Source organism: Tenrec ecaudatus, chromosome 12, assembly GCF_050624435.1.
Source record: "Tenrec ecaudatus isolate mTenEca1 chromosome 12, mTenEca1.hap1, whole genome shotgun sequence".
Classification (NCBI taxonomy): Eukaryota; Metazoa; Chordata; class Mammalia; order Afrosoricida; family Tenrecidae; genus Tenrec; species Tenrec ecaudatus.
The window spans coordinates 89037861-89062318 of NC_134541.1; the positions used below are offsets into that span (position 1 = coordinate 89037861).

The 24458-nt window shown below is 37.3% G+C and overlaps 1 protein-coding gene across 1 annotated transcript in view; it reads left to right on the top strand.

The window, feature by feature from the left end:
- Window positions 1–24458, top strand: part of TLL1 (tolloid like 1) — a 285131-nt gene that overhangs the window by 215760 nt on the left and 44913 nt on the right. The window contains exons 10-13 of the mRNA XM_075564238.1: window positions 3025–3127; window positions 4846–4962; window positions 6057–6202; window positions 21057–21252. Of these exons, the coding sequence (XP_075420353.1) occupies window positions 3025–3127; window positions 4846–4962; window positions 6057–6202; window positions 21057–21252 (562 nt within the window). The remainder of the gene's footprint in view (window positions 1–3024; window positions 3128–4845; window positions 4963–6056; window positions 6203–21056; window positions 21253–24458) is intronic.

Consider the following 24458-nt stretch of genomic DNA (forward strand, 5'->3'; position numbering starts at 1 on the left):
GCAGCGCAGGGCGTGGGCCAGAAATAGTCATAATCCAGGAGTTATAGTTTTCAGAAGCAAACTGTGATCTACCGCAGTTCTTATAAGGCTTGTCCAAGCAGCTGACTGGTAGCTTAGCAATATACTTCATTGCTTAATGCTTTGGATTCTACTAATATTGAGAAGTATTTAAAACTATCATTCTAATGATGAGGCATATAGGTATATATCTTTTTCATTCTCAAAACAAGAGAGTACAAATGTTATTCTAAATGGCCTTTTAAAACATTGTGGGATTTGTTTGGGTCATAAGTATTTCCTTAAGTGTGTTTATAAACATCCTCTGTATATAAAAACCCATGAATAAATTATTTCAAGCAAACTGGTAAAAATAAAATAAAAATATTGTACTCTGTATTGATCTCTGGAGACTCGTAATTATTCATTCAGTCCTTTTATTTTTTGTTCTACTTTTCTTAAGCATTCATATGCTGCAATCTATTACAAAGGAAACTCAGCAACAATTGTATCAATTTAATTTTGTTGTATAGCATGTAAGGCTTCCAACTAATTACAAGCAATTTTAGAATTTCTGTCAACCCATATTTTCCTTTTAATTTTAAATTAATATATTTAGTATCTATCAGAAATAAAACATTTATGTAATTATAGTGCACTATGGATTATATACAAAAATTTAGTCATAGGCAAGAAATTAATTTTTATTATCAGTGCACTAAGATTTGATTTTAGGAACCTATATTTATTATATTTTATGCCTTTAAAAGCCTGTTTTATGTTAAATTCAGCTGTCTTGTTACTCCATGATGTTTGCTTTCAAAATAGAAGATTAAAAACAAGATAGGGGACTGTTCTGCTTGATGTTCTTCCTCTTCCAACTCTATGAGTGTGTGTGTGTGTGTGTGCCTTACAATACATCGAATATTAATGATCTGTTCCCTCTCAACCACATTGTTTTTTCCTCATGCATTATGTTGAAAAAAATAGTTTCTATTTTCTCACCTTTGGTAGTTTTCTCTCTTTATAATTAAGGAAATTCATATTTAAGGAAACTAAAATAGTTGAATAGTGAAATAGTAATGTCTTTACGAGATATAAGTGACTTTCTTATACTTAGACACATTCTTAGTTTCGACTTCTATAATAAAAAGCACAATCTCTATACACAAAAACAAATTTGCTGTTAAATTCATCAATGATAGCCATAATTCCTTGATGCGAAATATGCCATAAGAAATATTTGTAAGTTAGATTGTATCTTCCTTCTGGGAAAAGCTAATAATTGGTTTACCATAATTATTGCCTATTTTTAGTCAAATATTTCTCTTTAAAAGTACAGATATTATTTGTGTAAACTGGATACATAGGTTTAGGATTAATTATTATTTATATTTTAAATATTTGATCATACCTTGAAAAAGTTGTTACATTCAGCTTTTTGCACAATGATCAGCACATAGTCACCCCCCTCAGCCTTCCGGGGGAAGAACAACAGAAACCATGGGGAAAGGGAGACAGCGGTCAGTGTGAGATACGGATATAAGAATAATTTATAATTTATTAAGGGGTCACCAGGGTGAGGGGAGGGAGAGGAAAAGGGAGCTGATGCTAAGGGCTCAATAGAAAGTAAAAGTTTAGAAAATGATGGCAACATATGTGCAAATATGCTTGATGCAGTTGATGTATGGATTGTTATAAGAGCCCCCAATAAAATGACCTCCTAATAAAAAAAAATACTCTGCAAAATTTCAGCAATAAACTGAACACTTTTAGTTTCAAAAATTTTGAACAGTTTCACTATGAATCTTAAACATCTTTGATATCTAAAAGAAAGAATTGGAATGAGTTTTTTATATAAAAACATTTTCAACATAAGTGTTTGCTTACGCTAAGTGTTTGCTTATGCTAGTTTTTCACACTGCTTTTGTAAAAATAAGGCACCAAAAAAGAAAAGAAAACCGAACCAAACACACCTCTCTGCCATTGAGTTGACTTGGCCTCCTCATGACAGAGGACGCATAGGACAGAGAAGGACTGGCTCTGTTGGCTTCAGGAGTAGAGAGCCTCTTCTTCTCCCCAAGGAGCAGCTGTTGGTTTTAAATTGCTGACCTTGCAGTTAGCAGCCCAATGTGTAACCACGATGCCACCAGGTCTACATTAAAATATTAGAAATCGCAAAAGAGTTCATTTTTGAAAGTAGAGCCTATAATTAGCAAAGTTGTTTTTCCTAGAATTTTCACTGCATTATTTTAAAGAAAAAAGACACACAGCAGAATTCCAAAGCAAAGTCCAGGAGGATCATTAAAGATTTTCCAATTTGAAGGCTCTTGGAATATATAGTCTAAAGTTGGTTATACATTGAGTTCCTTCAGGAAGGACGAGGCTACCTTCTTCCATAAAGATTTAAAGTTTAGGAAATTCACAGAAACAATTCTACTCCTTCCTCTTGGGTGTCCTGGGAGTCAGAGTGAACTCCGTGGAAATGGTTTGAATATCTCTTCCAGGAGAAGCATAGCGTCATATGTCTGTCATTGCAGAGGAGAGATTCTTTGTAGGGCTGTGTTGAAAAGATTTCCGTGTACACCAAATTTTTGGAATACAACATATGGCGGTTATTTTTAGAATAAGTGTGAGTGTGTAACTGGTAACCTCTGGGGAACAACTGTTAAAATGAGGCATTCTTAGTAAAATCAGAGTTTTCACAGTTTATGTTTAACTTAGCACAATTAAAAATAAACCTATTGAATAAAGATTTCTGTTTATTTCACAATCATTCACATTAACTTTAGGCTAATGGCTGAAATGTTTATTTGTTCAAATATTAATAGTGTGTTGTTATAAGTATATGGGGATGAGAAAACGTTGTCTTGAAGTGTTTTCACTGAGAAAACATATTGGGTCATACTAATATGGAATGAAAATCAGTGAATCTATATTCACAATAGTCCTGGATTCTTTGCTTCAAGACACCAAATGCCATGTGCATTTGGAATCATTTTTGCCTTGTGTCATGTTGTTTGGCAGATTGTTTTAAACTTTACCACCATGGACCTCTACAAGAGTAGTTTGTGCTGGTATGACTACATTGAAGTAAGAGATGGATACTGGAGAAAGTCGCCTCTCCTTGGTAAGAGATTGTTTCCTTTAAAACTATGGGACCAGCATTGTGTTTGTTTATTGATTTTTATTTTTTCAACCATTGTAAAATGTTTAAAATAGGTAAATAGATGGACTAGTAAATTGATTTAAACTAGTTGTCAAGAGAATTAAAAATTGAAAGGTAGGCACTTGGATTTGAAAATAATGATGGAGAATAGTTTAGTCATGTGTTATGGTAACTCCTACAATATTTTCTTCTTTTTGCTTCCATTTAAAATTTGTACCTTCGATGAAAATCCAATAAATTGTGTGTGTGGGTTTAGAGGGTGAGATGTTAGTTAGGTACATGGTAATAGCTGACTTCTGTGACAAACATACTATCTCTCATGCTAGAGATGCCACCATTTTGCTTCTCAGAGTGTGGTACTGCAGTCTACTGTCATACAATGACGTTATCACTTGGTGCGGATGAGTGCCTGCTGCCCACCATTCGTCAGGGGCCACGACTCAGACCCGTAAGCCTCACAGTAAACGAGCTACCTGTTGTGCTTTACTTAAAGGTGGAGCTGTTTGGAACATGGAAGCATCTACGCTACATTGATCTTTTAATTCACTTTCTTTTTAGATCATGATTTTTCATTTACATTTAGAAGTAGATCTGCTCAATGTATTTGTGTACTTTACAGATATTTTTCTTTATATAAAGATTTTGCTGAAAGGACAGAATCGTACTAAAAGGGACAGTGTTCCTAATAAATTCAAATACTGATATCTACAATCTTTTTCTAAAATAAGGGGTAAAAGCCTTTATTTCCAGATGTGATTCAAAGAAAAAATAATTGCTCCAAGTTGATGTTTGGTTGAGTAAAACTTTCAGTTTCTTGTCTCGGTGAATGACTTTATCCTATCTTATGGACATTCAAAGGTAGTCTTTTATTAAACCCTTGGGAGAAATCACATCTAAGGCTAACATTTGGAGAGCACTTTATTTTTGAACACCTCCGACATCCTGTGGTTCAGGATTGTCATAGTGCCCCGGGGTGACTGTCTGATTATGGCTTTCATGTGTATAGCCTCTCCTATTTCCATCCAGACCTCTCTCCTCCAAGTCAGTCCACAGAGCCAGCAGCATCAGTCACCTACTGGTGGTTGAAATGGAGTAACACGTCCCACTTCGTAACCTCTATATCAGAGCTTGCATTTTTAAATGTTTCTGCAATTCATGGGAATATTAGAGTTTCAGCAGAACTTCTCTAGTCTACATGCCCCAAACTTGGAGACATTCAGAGGTTGTCCTGAGAAAAAAACTGAATGTGGCTGGACAAAGAAAGTTCCTGTTAGGTTGAGAGCACCGTGACCAAGTGACCTCCTCTACTGTCAACCAACCTGCCATCTTGAACCTATTTCTCAGAGCATCTTTTCAGTTCTGTCCCCCAACCTGATGTGACCTTTTACAAAGATGTTTTTGGTTTGCTTCTCAGTTACACAGATGATAATACATCAGCGGGTGTTCAGTCCGAGGATAAAATGTTTAAATGTGTTTATAAACAGATCTGAAGAGTTTGTTTTATTTATCCACCTTTTTCAAATACATGTTAAGGCATATGCAAATCTCTGGTCAATGGATTAGATATTTTAACCAAATAGATTTTATGTATATAATTTATCGCTATTGAAGAAAGCAGTTTAGTACTAAATAGTCATTTTTATTAGGAGTCTCCATTTATTCCTTTTTTTTTTTTTTAGGTAGATTTTGTGGGGACAAATTTCCTGAAGTTCTTACCTCTACGGACAGCAGAATGTGGATTGAGTTTCGTAGCAGCAGTAATTGGGTAGGAAAAGGTTTTGCAGCTGTGTATGAAGGCAAGTCACATGCAGAAATGTTTTCTCATTCAATTTCATTAGAACACATGACATCCTTTAAAATTATGAAGTTTCTGAAAGTTGCTTTACGATAGTCACCTGGATGGCTTTAATAAGATTGCTCAGTAAATATAAATTGTCAGAACAATTTCCTTTTTGCTATCAGTTGTAGGGCATCGATAAGGATGTGTAGGGAAATAAACCCAGAATCTCCAAATCCCGCAAGAGTTCATATATTTTGTTGTATTATATTTTATTATTAATATATTAAGAAGTTATCATTTTTCTTTGTATTGATTTTGTTCTACTTGGTTTCTGTACTGCTGAAATATTCTGTTCTGTGGATTGCTTAGAATTAAATTGTAGACATTTCTGGAGCAGGCTTTGTTGATATGAGAGAGTCAGTGTTCAAGGAAGAATGTGACAAACGCTTTTTTCTGGACATCTCTAAAGTACTAGTAATTGCATCATGATTCCTGGTTTAAAAGCATAGCAAAGCAGCTCCTTTTGGTTGCCAACTAGTGGGTTGAGAAGAACCCCTGCTTCTGCCAGTTCTAAAGTATTCCAAGAGTAACTTTCTGCTTCTCTTAAACTTTGGAAAATGAAATTGTTGTGTAAAAAGGACTGGCTGTATGGAACCAGAGGCTCTGATGTCGCAGAGGCCCAGAACGTTCAACGGAGAAGGAACCTGCTTTCCTGCACAGCGGTTGTACCTGAGGTCAACAGGTCAAAGGGAGAAGTTCAAAGAATCTTGGAGTAGAATGATTTAAAATAAGTTAACAAAACATGTACAGATTTCTAAACATTGAAAAAGAAGATGATTTCTTTCTTTCTGTTTCTTTTTTATAGGGAAAGATGTGAAAACACTGTGGTTAAAAAGCATATATTCCTTAAGTATTTTTATCTGACATTTACACTTAAGTGATGAGGCATTTTATTATCTAAGTATTTACAAGAGTATAACCAGCAAAGTTTGGTATTTATAACCGGACCTGTTTGTTCGGAGCTATAGAAAAGGAATTACAATATTGTCTTAGGAGAAAATGAAGAGGAAATGTGGACTGGTTTGTTTATTTATTGTTTGCTTTCCTCAGCAATCTGTGGAGGTGAGATTCACAAAAATGAAGGGCAAATACAGTCTCCGAATTATCCTGATGACTATAGACCAATGAAGGAATGTGTGTGGAAAATCACAGTGTCTGAAGACTACTATGTCGGACTGACCTTCCAGGCCTTTGAGGTAAAGTCTTTTCGGCAAATGTCAGAGAGCACATCCTCAGTAAATGACAGTGGCAGTCAAGAGGCGCCTCATTACATAAAGAAAGGAGCAGAAAACCAGTCTTTTAGTCAGTAAGGAAACAAAGGATCGCCTATAAAATGTAACATAAAGAGCTAAAGGGCTTTTTCGGTTTTCTTCTTTTCCTTTTTGAAGACGTCTTCAAGAAGATTAAAGTGAGTTTACATTATCTGTGCTATTTAACTTTCCATGTTTGAAGTACTAATAATAGTTACTTTTGACAAATGCACAGGCTTGTTTCACAAGACACTTGAAAAGATCCATTAAATAATAGAACTTTTATTACCCCTCTAAACTGAGAGGTTAAAAGGTAGACAGTCTTTTATGGTTAGGATAAAAATCCATTTTTCACCTCTTTACCATTAAACAGAAAATTGTTCATACCAAAAATAAGAATTAAAGTGTTCTTTGGAGCTTTTAACTTCATTATAAATATTTCCTGGGGAGGAGATAAGCAAGCACCAACATTGTTTCATAGATGAGAGATCAGAATAAACCACAGCCCAGTCAAAGTCTGAGTTCAAAGTGACCAAGCTGCACACTGAGTCATTTTCATGGAGGTTGTGGTACTCAGCTGGGAATGGGGCTGGCTGGAGGTATAAAGATGAGTAGGTCATGCAGCATGTTAGAAAAAGCTTAAGTCAATAATTTAGAAATTAGAGCCCAAGCTGAAGTTGACTGGAATAATGAGACAGTGTGATAGATGAAGGTGAAGGTTAGAAACCCAGATGTCGTTTTTGGAAATCTTTACTGATTGGAGGCAGATTCCTGTCTACGTGATCAGATGGGGTAGAAAGATCCATGTCTGCCAGGGTGTATTTGACACTGAGTGCAGTGTTCACAGCCACCTCTCTGCCCTCGGCTATAACAGCACGGAAAAAAAGGCATTGCCTAGATCTCCTGCAGAAGAGTCCATTCCAAGTAATGCAGCCCTGCATGATAGTCAAGCTAAAACTGCTTCTTAAGGATTCTGGCATTTTCAGTATTTATGGAAGTAGACAGACTCATTTGCTCACAGTCCAACTGGTGAGTTCGAGCCAATGACTCTGCAGTTAGCATCCCAACACGTTACTCCATACGCTATCAGGACTCTGCTTTGTCTATAAATCAAGAGAATTTGATGATTCTCCCTGTTGACCTGCCTGGTTTATCTCTGCCCCTTCCCATGAACCCAATTTGCTTTGACCGTGCATTGTATTATGTGGTGCTGACTATGTTTACAGTTTTGAAACTCATGCTTCTAATGTTATTTGATTCTTCTGATTTAAAGTTTTCCCCAACAGTTTTATTGGCATATAATATACATACCATATAATTCAATCGTTCAATCAAATCAAGACTGGTTGTATAGTCCTCACCACAGTCTCAGAACATTTTCTTCATTCTTGTACTCATCTTTATTAGCTCCCTAGTCCCCCTCAACCTCCCTTGCTGTACCCCCAAGAACCATTAACCCAGTTACTGTCTCTATAGACTTATCTATCCTGGACTTCACATACAGAAAAATATTTAAGAAATACTAACAATAACTAAGTAAAATGGATAAAAGCCTCAATTGAAAGAAAGCAAAGCATATTTAAAAACTAGAACCAATTTAAATGAATCATAAGGGAAATCAAATGGTAGGGCGCTACATTTTAGCCTAACTACATCTGCAGTGATCCAGTTTTCAATGCATCCTATGTGATAGGAAGGCTATTCACATCCCTGGTCTAGGGTCAGAGGAGGTTCACTCAGGGCTTTATCCACAGGCACCCCTCTCCCCTTTAAAAAAGAACAAAAACAGAAACAGCTTTAAAATGCGTCAAAAGGGAGATCAAATGACCAGAAATTACATTTGAACGTAAGTGTATCTATCTGCTCAACTTCGCCATGCTCGTTGTCTGACACAGAGTTGTTTCCGTCCTTCAGCTAGGAGCAGAGGGTGCACAGGAGAATTAATCCATGTGTGGACCTTGCAAATGGATCTTGGGTTTCCACTGTTACCCACAACCTTCTGAAAATCAGGTGTTCGCAATTTACGCTCTGATACCATTCCCTCCTTTTGATTTGGATTATATTATTTACAGTCCTTGGATCGCACAGTCTAGTGTGCTTCTTCCATGTGAAAATAATTGATTCCTCATCTTTAAGACCCCTGATGTTATTCTTTCTGATAGTTGGGCGCCATCTAGTTTTCTCGTTACACTTTTCCACGGCACCCGTATCTTCAGGGATATCTTCATGAGGGTGAGTATCAAGCAAATTCATGCTATAGAAAATGAATTGTTCTTAGACTGGGGTTAGAATTGGGGTAAGTGTCAATCTCAAAATCCATTCTTACATCTGCTATTTATATATGTCTCTGATTTACCTTAGAGGCATCTTTGTCATTTAATGTTAGAGCACATTACCAATCATCCCCCAAGGGCATGACTTCCACTGCTGTCAATTCATTGCTGACTCATGGCGACCCTAAATGGCAGGATAAAACTGCTCCTCTGAGTCTCGATCTTGCACATCTTCACAAGAGTAGAAACCCTCATCCTTCCTCCGTAGAGCTGGCTGGTGGTTTTCAATCACTAATCTTGCAGCTAGCAGCCCAATGGGTTAACACTATGCATTGGTAGTGTCATTAATTTAACTAATGATATAGAATTTAAAACACTGTAGAGAAAGGGAAATTGTATGAGTATAGACCTGCTATGAACTGCAATACACGAATTGTTGATTTGTGCAGATTAGACTCAAAGATGGGACACTATTTATACAAACAATGGAGGTAGTGATAGGGCAAATCTTCCAATAGTATTCATTCACAACAGCAAAGCAAAGCCTAGAAGATTGATAGAGGTCCTAATGAAGCAAGGACAGCTTTAAACTAGTGAGTATATGGTAGTTCCAGGCCACTGTGTCTCAGATGTAAGGATTTGCGTAGTGGTTATTCAAGGTGCTTCTAGCTAAGCAGTATCAGTGCAGACTCAGAAATAATCTTCCAAGGGGAAGAAAAGTGATGCCAAATGGAAGCTAAGCTACAGGACTATAAACAAAATCCAAACCAAATCTGTCTATTCAATTCCAACTCACAACATCCCCTACAGTGCAGAGAACTTTGCCTTAGAGTTTCAGATACTGCAAATCTTCACAGGTGTGGACAACCTCATCTTTCTATCTTGGAGTGACTGATAGGTTTAAACTGCTGACCTTGTACTTAGCAGTCCAGTGCATAATCAATTATACCAGGAGTCCTGTACACAAGAAAGAACATTAAACCCTTTTTTAAGGACAGATTTCTTTTTCAAGTACAGATTTCCAGAGGAAGGAGAAATTATTTATGAGAACATTGAATTTCTAAATATTGGAAGATCTATCCCTTAGGGTATTAATCTGCTTCTTCTCACACTGGGGAGTCTCAGTCTTAAGTTTAATGACTACAAATTCACTTTCAATTTATTATTTTAATGGATTGATAAGATTATAATCATATTTCAAATAGACAAAGTTTTTGGTTAAAAGTAAATTCAAATTGGAAAATTTTACTTACTCAGACAAAACTAATTGAAAAAATATCTATGCAATGGTGGCATTTTCTATGTTTTGTGATATTCTGTGCTTTGTGAATTAAGTTATTATCTTCTTTCAGCATAAATTTAAAGTTATATGGAGTTTCCTCACACAGAGTGATGGCAGAGAATACACTCGGTTTATCAATTTAAGAATAAATTAATGTAATTTCCCATTTTACTGGCTTTTTTGGTTTTATTCCTGATTTATCAATATAGCCATATTGATATTCTTTTTAAAATAGGATAGCACAGAAATTTGAAACATTTACATTCATACCTATTTATTGATTGAATGGAAAAAATACAAGAAGCTTCCAGTGAATTCATAGAAAAAAATCCATTATCTTTCATTCCACTTTTCCACAAACCTATTGAAGCTCCTATCAGAAATAATCACTATGCCTTGGAACTGGGGAAAGGTCTCGTCGTAAGTTTTCTGACAGTGGATTTAATTCTTTCTAGTGTCCGTTCCTTACTTTTCATTTCTTCAAATAAACTGAAGAAGCAATTGTGGCATTTTTCTTTACTGCCTTTGCTGCGTTTCCACCTTCTTTATATTCTGCTCATAAATGAATAACTTATAGGCTCTCAGTTTAAAATGACAAAACTAAACTTACGATCCCCTGTCGTGCTGTGTAGCCACCACTCTGCTTTGGTCTCCCCTATGGCAGTACTTGCTGGAGCTAACTGCACACTTCTTCTTACACATTGCAACCAACCTATGTACATATTTCATCTACTTTGACTTTAAAATATAGCCTGCACATGATCATTTCTTACCAACGTCTTGAGCAGAATTTTTGTTCCTTCCATGTTCCTTCTCTCTTTGACTGACCAATGGCTAGTGGTGTCTGATGTTGACCCACGTTTCCTGTGTGTTTTCCACACAATGACCAGAGTCGTGCTTTCATAATGTCTATTAGCTCTTACCACTGTTGTACATAGAGCCTTCCATGGATTTTCATTCCCAGCTAAAATAAGGTGTAGACTCAATTCCCATAGGCCTATGCAATTTTCAAATTAACCACTGACCAAGCTTCGGCTCTTTCCTCGTTCACGGTTCTGGTGTTTCTTTCCCTTCCTCAAGAATGCCCTGGACATTCCTTTACTTCAAGATCTTTTTTGATCTCTCATTTCATTAAGATCACTGCTGAACTCTGCTAATCAATACCTCTTCACAAATTCCTTGCCTAAATGTTTTTAAATATGCTGCTTACCCACATTAGTCTTAGTTCATCACTACAAAAAGTCGATTTTAGTTCATTACCTTCTCCACTATTGTAACTTACATTTTGGGTATTGGCTTACATAGCTATTGCTTATTTCAGCCCCTGGAATATGGACACAAACCTGATAGGGAAGTTATATCTTACTGCTCACTGTATTTCTAGTATAGGTTTATGCTCTATGAATACTTGATAATTGAAAGAAGGGATAGGTGGGTGGATTCTATGTGAAAATGGTGTGATTGTACTGTGGTTGGTTGAGTGCAAAACCATATACCTGTTTTTTTTAAAACATACTGAGTTTCTATGCAGAGGGGAATAAGCTTGATGATAAAGGAGGATTTGGGTTATAGAAGACCTGGTGCATTGTAGTGAATTTAGATTAGAGAACTTCGGTTTCTAGTAGAAGATATTAGGAGACAAGAAATGTAGAGATGTCTTGTCATACCACTTATATTTTCTATGTATGGAAAGTGACTGTATAGCATTCACCTGGAATCCTAGAAGTAAATGTTAAACAGTATACACACATGGAGATGCGGGATATGTATACACATGTGATTGTGTGTATACTTATATGTATATGTATGTGTGCATATTTATATACATATATGTATAAAAAACCCAAACTCTCTGCCATTGAGTCATTGCTGACTCGCAGTGGCCCTATAGGACAGGATAGAATTACCCGTATGATTTTCTACAACTGTAACTTCTTTCGAGAGTAGAAGGCTCCATCTTTCTCCCGCAGAGCAGCTGGTGCTTTTGAGCTGCTGGCCTTTTAGATCACAACCCAGTACATAATCACTACATCACCATAACTTATTTTTACAAGTAGATTACCAGGCCCTTGTTTCTAAAATACCTCTAGAAGAACTCAAACCTCCAACCTTCCAACTTTGTACAATTCCCATGGGCTCCAAAAAGTCTCTAGTACAGCGGTTCTTAACCTGTGGGTTGCAGCCCTTTTAGGGGTTGAATGACCCTTTCACAGGAGTTACCTGATTTATACCAGTAGCAGAATTATAGGTATGAAGTAGCAATGAAAATAAGTTTATGGTTGGGGTCACCACAACATGAGGAACTGTCTGAAAGGGTCGTGGCACGAGGAAGGTGAGGACCACGGCTCTAGTCAGACTACTTGAGAACTTCAAGCATGCTGACCTACAGAAGAGGAAAAGTGTGAAAGGGTGAAAAATGCTTACAGTAACAACTTCCAAGAAATTCAATAAAGCTAGAAAGAAGTGAAGAAAGCACAGGGCTTGTTTATGTTTAATTTGTGTGTATAAGTAACTTGGAGAAACTTTTAAACATTTCTACTCATTCTAATTTGGTGTTCCATTTCTTATGAAAACCAGAGATGATCTTAACCATCATTACTATAAGCTGTAGCACTCTACACTGGATTCAGTGCCCGGCCCCCTAACCCCCATTTTCCTGAATATTTGCTGGAATGTCTGACTGGAAGTAATCTTTCAATTCCTTTAATTATTTACATTCGTTTAAGATAGACTAGTGTTTGTTAGTGAATTAAGTATGTAAGACATGGAGATATTAATTAACAACTTAAAGTACGCAACACCCTTTCCATATAATAAATAATTTAAGGAGTTAATAATATGCATTGGTTAATGACTATCAAAGAGAAAATTAAGTAGTTATCCAGGAATGAAGTTTTAGGCTCCAATTCTGCTCTAAAGTTTTATCACTTGTAAGCTTAAGTAAATTTGCCCAAGCCGGACCACACACCAAACTCACTGCTAGCCACCTAGAGACCCTAAAGGGCACCGCAGAACTACCCCTTGGGATTCACAAGAACTAAAATCTTTAAGAGCAGGAAGCATCATCTGTTACCTGCAGAGTCACCAGTTGGTTTGAACTGCTGACCTTTAAGTTAGCAGCTCGACTCATAATCTACCCTGCAACCAGAGTTTACCCAACGTTATGATTGACTTGATTGTTATATAATTCATTTGTTTCATTGTTACATGTGTATCAGTTAGGAACTATGCCTATTTTATTCTCTGCTGTGTTCAACTATTTATAATAAGTGTATATCAGCTAGCCTTAGAAGGTGTTCAAATGGAAAACATTTGTATTATGAACCCCATTACCATGGAGTTGACTCTGCTTAGTAGCGGAGGGGAAAGGAAGGGGCAATATTAAATGTAGCTTGCACACAACACTAAACTTAATGCTGATCTATGCTTGCAATTATTTCCACATGAGTGTTTATATTAATTGTCTTTTCATATGTGGTATTATAAGGCTCTATCATTTACATAAATTAAATATCAAATAATATAACCACTAAAATATTACATATGACTATAATATTGTTAGAATAATATGTGTGTTTTCCCCCTTTTTTATTCCAAACCACTTTTGTAGTAGTGTCATTCCTTAGATATTGCATTTTTGTTATTATTAGTTAATTTTATCTTTAATTGAATGAGAAATCATGGTTTTTTTTCATTAGTCATAGTTGTACATTTCCTTCAAAGCAAATGATTGCTTTATTATTCTTTCAAGTGTAGCCATTTTAAATTATATCATATGTAAAAATGTCACCATTTATATAATTAGTTACATTAATTATATTTTTAGTATAATTGAATGGTCAAGGTAGAGCTTTTCTTGAAAATATTACCTAGAAATTTGAAAGTTTTTAGGACTTTTTAACAAAGAATTAGAAGGAGCAGTAGAAGCCTTTGCAGTGTTATATTTATTTGGGAATATAGTTGTAAAATAAAGTCAAGGCATGTGAGTGAGTTCTAGGCCAGGCCGAGTTCCTTCCTCCAGGCTGACTGTCCTTCATTTTTACAGCACTCACCCGCACAAGGACCACAAAGGCCAGCACCTGGTTTGCAGTTTTGATATAAGGGGTTAGCAACCACTTTAGATTAAGCTAATTGATAGCATTTCTTTCTAAATAGCTATCACATGCACCTATTCTATAGTTATCCTCACACCTACCATTAATAGCATGGTCATCAGTAAGGAAATGTAGTATTTCTCACTTATTGCTCTTCAATTACAGTCTCTCTGAATTTGATTTTCCATCGATTCATATATGGATCTCCTTTCACAATCAACTAAATATCAGTTTCCTGAAAGTAAAAAAACTGTCATTTTCATTTCACTTTCTATACACACAAACTAGATCTCTGTTTATATAATAATAAATCTGCCATATTAACATGTGATTTTTGCTTTGATTACCTTAGAGTGTGTAATAAATCAGAATTATCATGATCAACACATATTTATTATGTGTGTAATTATTCATGACATCGCATTCAGTTTTCAGCTCTATAAACTGTCCACACTAACTGGGGAAGAAACATCTTTTTTTTTCATTTTGATTTTTATTAATCAAATTTAGCTTTCATTTTCTCATGGAGGTTAAGTCTATTAAGATATCAAATAACTTGCCTATTTTTAGCTTCAAACATATATATTTCTATCTATTCTCTCTATTAATTGATGAAATAGTTTTAGAAACATGAAGAGAATGTTACAAAACTGACAAAGTAATTCAGACTTTCATTTGAGCTCACTTTCATGCCTCCTCAGTAGATGGAGCACAAATGTAGGCTAAGTGGAATGCAGGGTTAAAAAGAACATGTCAAGAGCTATCTTGACATACAATCCTACAAGGAAGGCCAGTTAAATTGACTCTTATTTAAATTTACAAACAAAAAGCATGTCTACCAATGATAAAGAAACTGGTTTTGGTGATTAGGGCGTAAAAGTTAGAAATGCAATATAATAATTAGTAGTTGGAAAATGTGGTCTTGCTTATAAGAATGATGCCAGAACTCTATGATGCTCACCCTCCCGACACAACTGCTGAAGCCAAAGCGGGTGAACAAGCAAATGTGGTGAAGAAGGCTGATGGTGCCCGGCTATCAAAAGAGATAGTGTCTGGGGTCTTAAAGGCTTGAAGATGAACAAGTGGCCATCTAGATCAGAAGCAACAAAGCCCACATGGAAGAAGCACTACGAGGTGCCAAAGGGATCAGGTATAAGGCATTATCCAAAAAAACAAACAAACATAGTGAATGAAGGGGGAAGTGCAGAGTAGAGACCCAAAGCCCATTTGTCGGCCACTGGAGACCCCTCACAGAGGGGTCTAGGGGAGGAGATGAGTCAGTCAGAGTGTGATGTAGCACCTATGAAGAATACAGCTTTTCCCCAGATCCTGGATGCTACCTACCCCCAACTACCATGATCCGAATTCTACCTTGCAAGACTGGATAGAGCAGAGATTGTACACTGATGCATATAGGAGCTGGAGGCACAGGGAATCCAGGGTGGATGATACCTTCAGGACCAGGGGTGTGAGGGACGATACTGGGAGAGTAGAGGGTGAGTGGTTTGGAAAGGGGGAGCTGATTATAAGGATCTACATGTGACCTCCTCCCTGGGGGACGGACAACAGAGAAGGGGGTGAAGGGAGATGCCGGATAGGGCAAGATTTGACAAAATAATAATCTATAAATTATCAAGGGCTCATGAGGGAATGGGGCGCAGGGAGGGAGGGGAAAAAATAAAGAGGACCTGATGCGAAGGGCTTAAGTTGAGAGCAAATGCTTTGAGAATGATTGGGGCAAAGAATGTACAGATGTGCTTTATACAATTGATGTATGTGTATGTATGCATTGTGATAAGACTTGTATGAGCCCCTAATAAAATGTTAAAAAAACAAACAAAAAAAGAATGATGCCAGAGGTTGGATGATAGAGTTCTACTTGACCAATAACTTCTTCATTATGGACACATTTTTAAACAATGTGAAGCACAACTGTGCATCTGGACATCATCAGATATTTTATATAGGAATTGAATAGACTACATCTTTGGTAAGGGAAAATCAAGAAACTCATTAATATCAGTCAAGGCAAAGCCAGAGGCTAAGTGTGGAGCAGACCAATCAACTTCTCATATCCAAGTTCAAATTGACGCTAAAGAAAATGATGGGAAGGTAACAAGAGCCAAGTATGCATTGGCTATATCTTGCCTGAAACTAAGAGCCTTCTCAATAATAGATTTCATGCAGTAAGTGCTAGTGATGGAAGACTGGTATATTTGTGAGGTGCCATCAAGAGCATTATACACAAAGAAAGTAAAAAGTAATTAAAATGACATTAAAGGGAAAGACAACAATGAATGTCAAAGGAAAATCTGAAACATTTTCTTGAGTGAGGAGTAGCTCAGGTTAACACAAAAATGCTGTAGCAGAAGAGGTTAACACGGGATTTCAATGGACAGCCCAAGAACACGAGGGGACGTGTAATGAAATGTGGAAATACCTGGAGTTTTAAAACAAAATGGGAAAAAATGATCGTCGTTCATCAAAGTAGAGAACAAATGTATTCTTGAGATGTCATATGGCAAGTTTCTTAATGGGTTAAAAATAGAAAGATTCAGAAACCAGCAAAAATGGGGAGAGTACTCTGAGTCATTGTATTAAAAAGAATTGGTTAACATGTAACCATTTCTCGAGCTAACATATGATCAAAAACCACTTAAGATAAGTGGCTCAGAGATGCATTAAGAGGACTGGCACAAAAAAAAAAGAGGTTTCAGAAATTGTTAAAAAGCCAATTGAGATGCTTTGACAAGAGGTGCAGCACTGAAAGCTGTGACTCAGCCATGTAAAAACCCCACCTGACTAGAAGCAATACATATGTGTGCCCATACCAAAGACATGGGATCAAACCATATTGAAACTAGACAATAATGCTAATATCACCTCATAACAAAGTATTCCAAAGCTATTCCCCGAATAGCTGTAATTGTGCATAGACAAGGGATTGACAGAAGACAATATACAACAATATACAACCAACAAGGTTGGTTAAAAGATGATGGAGACAAGGCAAGCCATTGGAAGATTTGGAAGTGTTTAAGGCAACAGTGACAAATGGTCTTATGTACATAATCCTGCAATGGGGTGACCTACGACACTTGAAGATGCATATAGGCTGACCAGATGTTGGGGGAGAGTGGGATTATAGCCACAGATATAAGGAGATTTTTTTAAAAAGTCATTTTATTGGGAGTTCATGCAGCTCTAGTCATAATATATATGCATACATAGTGTCAGTGTTTACATCTTAAAGGGCATTTTACTTGGGCAGAGGCTGTGGTCTCTCTTCTCCACTACTCTTTTACTCACACCCCTCTCTTTTTGTTCTTTTTAAAAAAATACTTTTATTGGGGGCTCTTACATCTCTGATCATAATCCGTGATATCAGGAGATTTGAAAGAATTATAGTTGTATATTTGTATTTATTATTGCTGCTAATATAACCATGAGTGTGGTGGAGCATTAAGGGGTCAAAGTTACGGATACTGCTGAGACAGCCAAACTCCTTGAAGGGATGAGTTTCTGGGCCTGGGGCATCAGAACTAGAGTTTCGGGGGAAACCAAGGTTAATTGACACAACATAGAGACATCACATCCTACTTGGGTTGTGACTGGACATGTAACAGCTTGTGGGCAGCATCTGAAAGGCAACCATTGGTCTCTTCCCAGATGGAAGAAAGATGAGTGATGGGACTTGAAAGAAATGGAAACAAGTAGATGAATGAACATGCACACATCAGTTTGCCACCACCCTGAAAGTAGCACTAGATGGTTCCCTAGTAGCTGCCACTACTAACTGCTCTGAAAGGATTACATCAGAAGGCCCTGTATCAAGTGGAGAAACCTCTGGAACAATCGTCAACATGATAAAAGAGACCAGGCTTACTATTCTGAACGAGTCTATGGCCCTTAATCATCCATCCTTCAGGTCTGAAACTGAACCCCCATGCATGGTAAAATAATCGACCATTTTAAGATCAAAAAGGCAGGATGTACCCAAAATCAAGGTCCAGAGAGTGAGGAAAGAAGGAGAATGAAAATGGGAAACACTGGGAGAAAGCAGAATAAGCGGTATTTTTAATGTATATAGGCTGAATAGGTGTTGGGGAGAATGGTATTAGGTCCACAGATATAAGGAGATTTGAAAGATGAGAGTTGTATATGTGTATTTATAACCGATGATACAATCCATAAACCTACATAAAATTCAAAACAAAGTTTTAAAAAAACCAAATCAGATTTAGAAGAGAGTGTATAATGAAATACATTATTGCTGGTATCAGATGGATCTTGTATACAAGGATACCTAGCAACTTTATAGGTTCAACCATATCTATTTCTTTTGATTCCTTATATTAATTGATGCAATTGGAGATGGATTCATTAATTTGATATAAGTGTAGAAAATGTTGCACAATGGGAAAGTAACTCAGGATCTTGGCTGAGAGCAAAGACTGGTAACTAGAAACATGTCTGTGTTATTTCAGCGATAGGAAAACATTTGACTGATTTGATAGCAACAACACCTAGATGCCATTGTGAAGAAAGGGAATTGCAGAACACTCAAAAGTGTGCATGTAAACTATGTACATGTATCAAGTAGCAGTCACTGGGGGATAAACAAAAACAAAAGACACTATGCAGTTTGAAATAGTGCATATGGAAGTTTGTATTCTTTCATATTACATATTCATATTTTTTGCTGAAAAAATAAACAGAAACTGGGCTACATGAAGATGAATATCATATCAAGATTGGAGGAAGGCTCATTAACAATCTGAGATATGCTGATTACACAACTGCCAATGCCAGAAAGGAAGACAAATTGAAGTACTTATAGTTGGAGATCAAAGAGTATATATTCAGTGTGGATTACATCTGAACAAAAAGACAATGATTTAAACAGCATCCTAAAAAAATGACAAAGTACATGAAATTGCCAAAGGTTTCATTCTTCTGAATAATCAATGCACATGGAAGCAGCTTTCAAGAACTGTCCTAGGGCATTTGGGGGTATCCCGGGAACCCAGCCTGGGTGCCATAGGACACTGACACGCTGAATCCTGCTTGTGGGGGAGCCAACAAAGGAGCATGTGTGAGGCCCCATACCGGAAGCCCACTGGGTGAACTGGACCCTACCTCAGACACACTTGTAACCTGAGGACGTAGCTGGAAAACACCTGGTGCCGGAGGAAGCAGAAGACAGCTGTACCAAGAGTGGTGGCCGACAAATGAGATTTTGCTATATCAACGCCCTGTCTCATAGTACTAGACCTGCATTTAGTACAGAGCCTCTAGTTTATACACACACAGTAACATAGACAACGTGTTCATCTCGAATGTTCTGAGCTCTCTAGGGAGCACTTCCAAAGGAGCCCTGGCATGCAAGAGACAAATGGTGTGAATCACTTCTTGAGAACAAGAGACAAAAGGAGCAAATTGTCTTAGAGATAAGCATCCTTTCACAGTGCATGTGAGGAGCCAGGCATCTGTAGGAGACTGCCTCTATATATAGATGTGGAGAAACATCCTCCTGAAGAATATGTGCGTTTGGCTCTTTCCATTTTCTCTGACTGTGAAGGCATGCCTCTCCTCGGGCTGCAATGCCTGGACCTGTGGTCACAGGTGCTGGAAGCTGAACGCATCCACTTTCTTCCGGGCCCTTCCTGTTTCCCACAGAGGGGGCTTCAAAAGGTTTATTGAAAAGTGGAACTAAAAGATAATGGAATTTGTCAATGAATTTTTTGAAGCCCCTTCATATTGCCTGATATTAGTTTGGACTAATGTTGAATTGTCAGCATGTAGTTGTCGAATTACACTTTGAAAGATAGTTGACCACATACTTTTTCTGTTTCTTTAAAATTATCTTTATTAACTACAGAGATCGGTTCTTCTTAGTCAACTTTGTAATATGCAGTTCACGTTGTTAAAACGTCATAGCTAGCTGACTCTGTTACTCTCTAGGTAACAAACATATGAATTTCATTTGTGAATTTTTGTATCATCTTAAGAATTTATAGCTAATATTGGTCTATTTTGCTTTTTAATGTAAGTTGAGAGGCAAAACATAGGTCCATCAGACAAAAACATAAGTCTACATACTTTTTTGTAGATCAATAAGTTGACCCGATATTTGCACTTTGTTAAGAAAAGCAATTAAGTTCCTCTGAGCTATTGGTTAGGCACCAACCTTTTCAGATGGATCCTGTCCCTGCACAAGAATTGACAATTTTTTCCAAAAGCTATAAATATATGTTTACAAATAAGGAAATTTAAAAGTGGTATTATAAATGAAACTATGATAGTCATATTTTCATTTTCAATTTTACTTCAGAGCCACATGGATGTGCTAAAAGAGCCACAGTTTGCCAACCTGTGGCTTAGGTAAAAGGGCTTACCCATGCTAGGCCATGGTACCATGAGAGGGGGAAGCCCAGCTGATCCCACAGTACAGGAACCTCTGCTTAATTGTGGGAGAAAGAGGAGGCTTTCTAATGCCATCCAAGGTGACAGTCTCACGAATCCACAGGGCCAGTGCTACCTTGTTCTATCAGGTTGCTATGAGTTGGAATCAACTCAATGGCGGCGATTTGAATTTTTCTGTGCAAATTTATGCTAATTATAGATAAATAATTTCATAATCCAAGAAGAAACATAATCCCATGTTTGATTTTCTTTTTATAAGGAGATAGCCTAAAACAGTGCTATACTTAACATAATTTAAATCCAGCTTCTCTTGGAATAAAATAATAATTATGATTCTTTTTATAATATTTCAAAGAAAAATATACATTACTTAAACCATATCTTATTCTGTTTTTTTTTGTAAATAAATTTTTTATATTTTCTTCATCTCTATATACAGAAAAAACACATTACTTGCATTTTACCTTCTCCATTTTTTAAGACAGTTAACTTCTGTTGATCTTGCCCCATGTGTGCACATGAGTACTTTTCATTTTTTCTACTTACTAGACTAATTTATCCTTTATTTATGTTTATCATAGCTATGGCTCATGTACTGTCATGAGAAATGCACCCATTTCATATGCATACTCTTTTATTAACATGTCACTAGAGCATTGAGAAAACATTCTAATCTTTTTTATGAAAAGGTTTATCTAAAATGTCAGATATTTATACTCTTACAGATTGAGAGACATGATAACTGTGCCTATGACTACTTAGAAGTTCGAGATGGAAGCAGCGGAAATAGTCCTTTAATAGGGCGTTTCTGTGGTTATGATAAACCTGAAGATATAAGGTCTACCGCCAATACCCTGTGGATGAAGTTTGTTTCTGATGGAACTGTAAACAAAGCTGGGTTTGCTGCTACCTTTTTTAAAGGTAAATTTGAAATAATTTATAAATGTGAGGTTTTCTTTTTAAGAGGTTATTGTGATGTTTACGTTTCATTGAAAGCCGAACTAAAGTGTTGGAATCTTAAGAATGCAAAGTTTATAAGGATATTTAGGAGATTTTTAAAATTAAAAACCTGTTAGATGGATTGTGGTATCTGAAACTCTAACATCAGTATTTATCAAACACTCAAAATAGCACAACACAAAAAGAGGAGTTTGAATAGGGAAAACATCACAATTAACCAAGAATTCACAAGCAAAAATTGGCTTACTGATGCATAGTTTTTCAGTTTATTTCCAACACATGGATTTTCTAAACCAACTCTTACAGTGTAACCTCCCTGGCAGAATATGCTGATATCAAAGGTATTTTTCTTCACAAAGAATGTCTACTGACCACCTTCCATTTTCCATACCATCACTAAATTTGTATTTGTGCTCATGCCCCGATTGGGAATTTATTATTGATGTCGAGACGTAGTATAGGGCATATATTGACTGCATTCCGCCTCAGGGCTAGCCCGCAGGATGGAGTAGACCTCTTCCTGGGAGCTGGTGAGAGTGCAACTCTCGTCTTCCTCCGGCTGGCCTCGCGGTTAGCAGCCTGGTGGGCAAGCACTACAGGGCCACAGTAACGGCAGCTACGCTCTCAGAAAATGCATGGCCAATATGCTAACTGTGTCTCTGTAGAATCATTATTTTATGAAAACAGCAAATACAATTTCCTGTAAGTTGCAATAAAATGAAATGTGGTTTGGATTGTTATTTCAGAATTTAGAAAGAGAAATGCATTTAAGCATTTTTCTAACTTAAAATGTTATATATGAACATATACATGAGGGGGTACCCCTCGGAAAGCTCTGCTGGGTGGAACTTCCATAGCAGCAGGCATTTTCCTCACTAGGCAGCATCCAGCAACTCACTCTGAGTTAGTGCACCCAGTGGCATCACCTGTGAAGGTTCTGTCTGGTCACAGTGAATATTTTTCTTTTATTTTTTTAAAAATCATTTTATTAGGGGTTCATACAGCTCTTGTCACAATCCATACATACATCAATTGTGTCAAGCACATTTGTACATTTGTTGTCATCATTCTCAAAACATTTGCTCTCTCACTTAAGCCCTTGGCATCAGCTCCTCATTTCCCACATTCCCTCTCCTCGCCCCCTCCCACATGAACCCTTGATAATGTATAAATTATTATTTTGTCATATCTTACACTGTCAACATCTCCCTTCACTCACTTTTCTGTTGTCTGTCCCCCAGGGAGGAGGTTATATGCAGATCCTTGTAACTGGTTCCTCCTCTCAACCCCACCCTCCTGATAACACCACTTTCACCACTGGTCCTGAAGGGATCATCCACCCTGGATTCTCTGTGTTTCCAGTTCCTATCTATCTGTACCAGTGTACATCCTCTGGTCTAGCCAGACTTGCAAGGGAGAATTCAGATCATGATGGGGAGTGGGGGTGGGAGGGTGGAGGAAGCCTTTAGGAACTAGAGGAAAGTTATATATTTCATCATCATTACAATGCACCCTGACTGGCTCATCTCCTGCGACCCTTCTGTAAGGGATGTCCAGTTGCCTACAGATGGGCTTTGGGTTCCCACTCTGCACTCCCCCTCATTCACAATGATTTGATTTATTGGTTCTTTGACACCTGATGACACCTCATGATCGCACAGGCTGGTGTGCTTCTTCTATGTTGGCTTTGCTGCTCTGAGCTAGATGCCCGCTGTAAGACCCCAGATGCTATATCTTTTGATAACCATGCACCATCAGCTTCCTTCACCACATTTGCTTATGCACCCATTTGTCTTCAGTGATCGTAACGGGGAGACAAGCACACAATGATATGATTTTTTGTTCTTATGTTTTTTGTTCTTTGATACCTTCGGCACCTGGTGATCGCACAGGCTGGTGTGCTTCTTCCATGTGGGTTTTGCTGCTTCTGAGCTAGATGCCCGCTTGTTTACCTTCAAGTCTTTAAGACCCCAGATGCTATATCTTTGAAACCCAAATGCAGGCTGCACATGATAGGGGGACAAGAGGAAAGGAAAATCAAAGGAAATAGAGGAAAGAGGTAGGAGGCAAAGGCATTTATAGAGGTTTTAAAAAAGGCATGTACATATGTAAATATATTTAAATATGAGGATGGGGAAATAGATCTATGTGCATATATTTATAGATTTAGTATCGCGGAAACAGATGGACATTGGCCCTACACTCAAGTATTCCCTCAATGTAAGAATACTTTGTTCTATTAAACTGGCATTCCATGATGCTCACTTTCCTGACAAAATTGCTGAAGACAAAGCCGGTGCATAAGCAAATGGGGAGGAAAAAGCTGATGGAGCCCAGCTATCAAAAATTTTTTTCTTAAAAGCAGTTTTGTTTGAACCTCATTGATTGTGATGGCCGATTTAACAGAACAGTGTGCAACTGTGAAATTTGTTTCCTACTTGGGAAAAATGCTACAGAAACTGTTGTGATGTGGAACACATTTTACAAGGACAGCACTATAGAAAACTCTCAAGTGAACAAGCAGTTTCCTCATTTCAAAAATGTTGAAATGTCGATTGATAACAAGTCTCATTCTGGATGTCCATCAACTTCCTAAATGGACAAAAATGTTGACAAAATTCAAGCCCTTGTCCTCAAAGATCACCCATTGAGCACTGAAGGTATGGGGAAGTTACATGGACTATCATGGACTTCAGTTCTGTGAATTTTAACAGAAGATTTGAGAGCAAAGAAGGGTGGCCGTGAGATTGGGGCCTCATGTTCTGATTGATCAGGAAAAAGCGCATCCAGTGGAAACATGCTGTGCTCTGAAAGAACAGGTTGGAAGCGGCACGGACATTTTATCCATGGTCAATGCTGGTGCTTTAAGACCCTGAAAGCAAACATCGATCAAGGCAGTGGAAGACGTCATTGTCACCTTGCCCCCAAACCGCTTGTCAGGGGAAATCAAAGAGCAAGACAACGCTCATTTTTTCCATTGTTTTTAGTTAATGTGAGGAGATAGTGCATTTGGAGTTCGTTTTGTTTTATAATGTGAGGGGATAGTGCATTTGGAGTTCCTTTTACTATGTCAGATTGTTAATCAAGCTTTCTATTTAGAGGTTCTGACAAGATAACTAAGTATGTAACCAAAAAAAGGCCTAACTTGTGCCAGATGGGGACTGGTT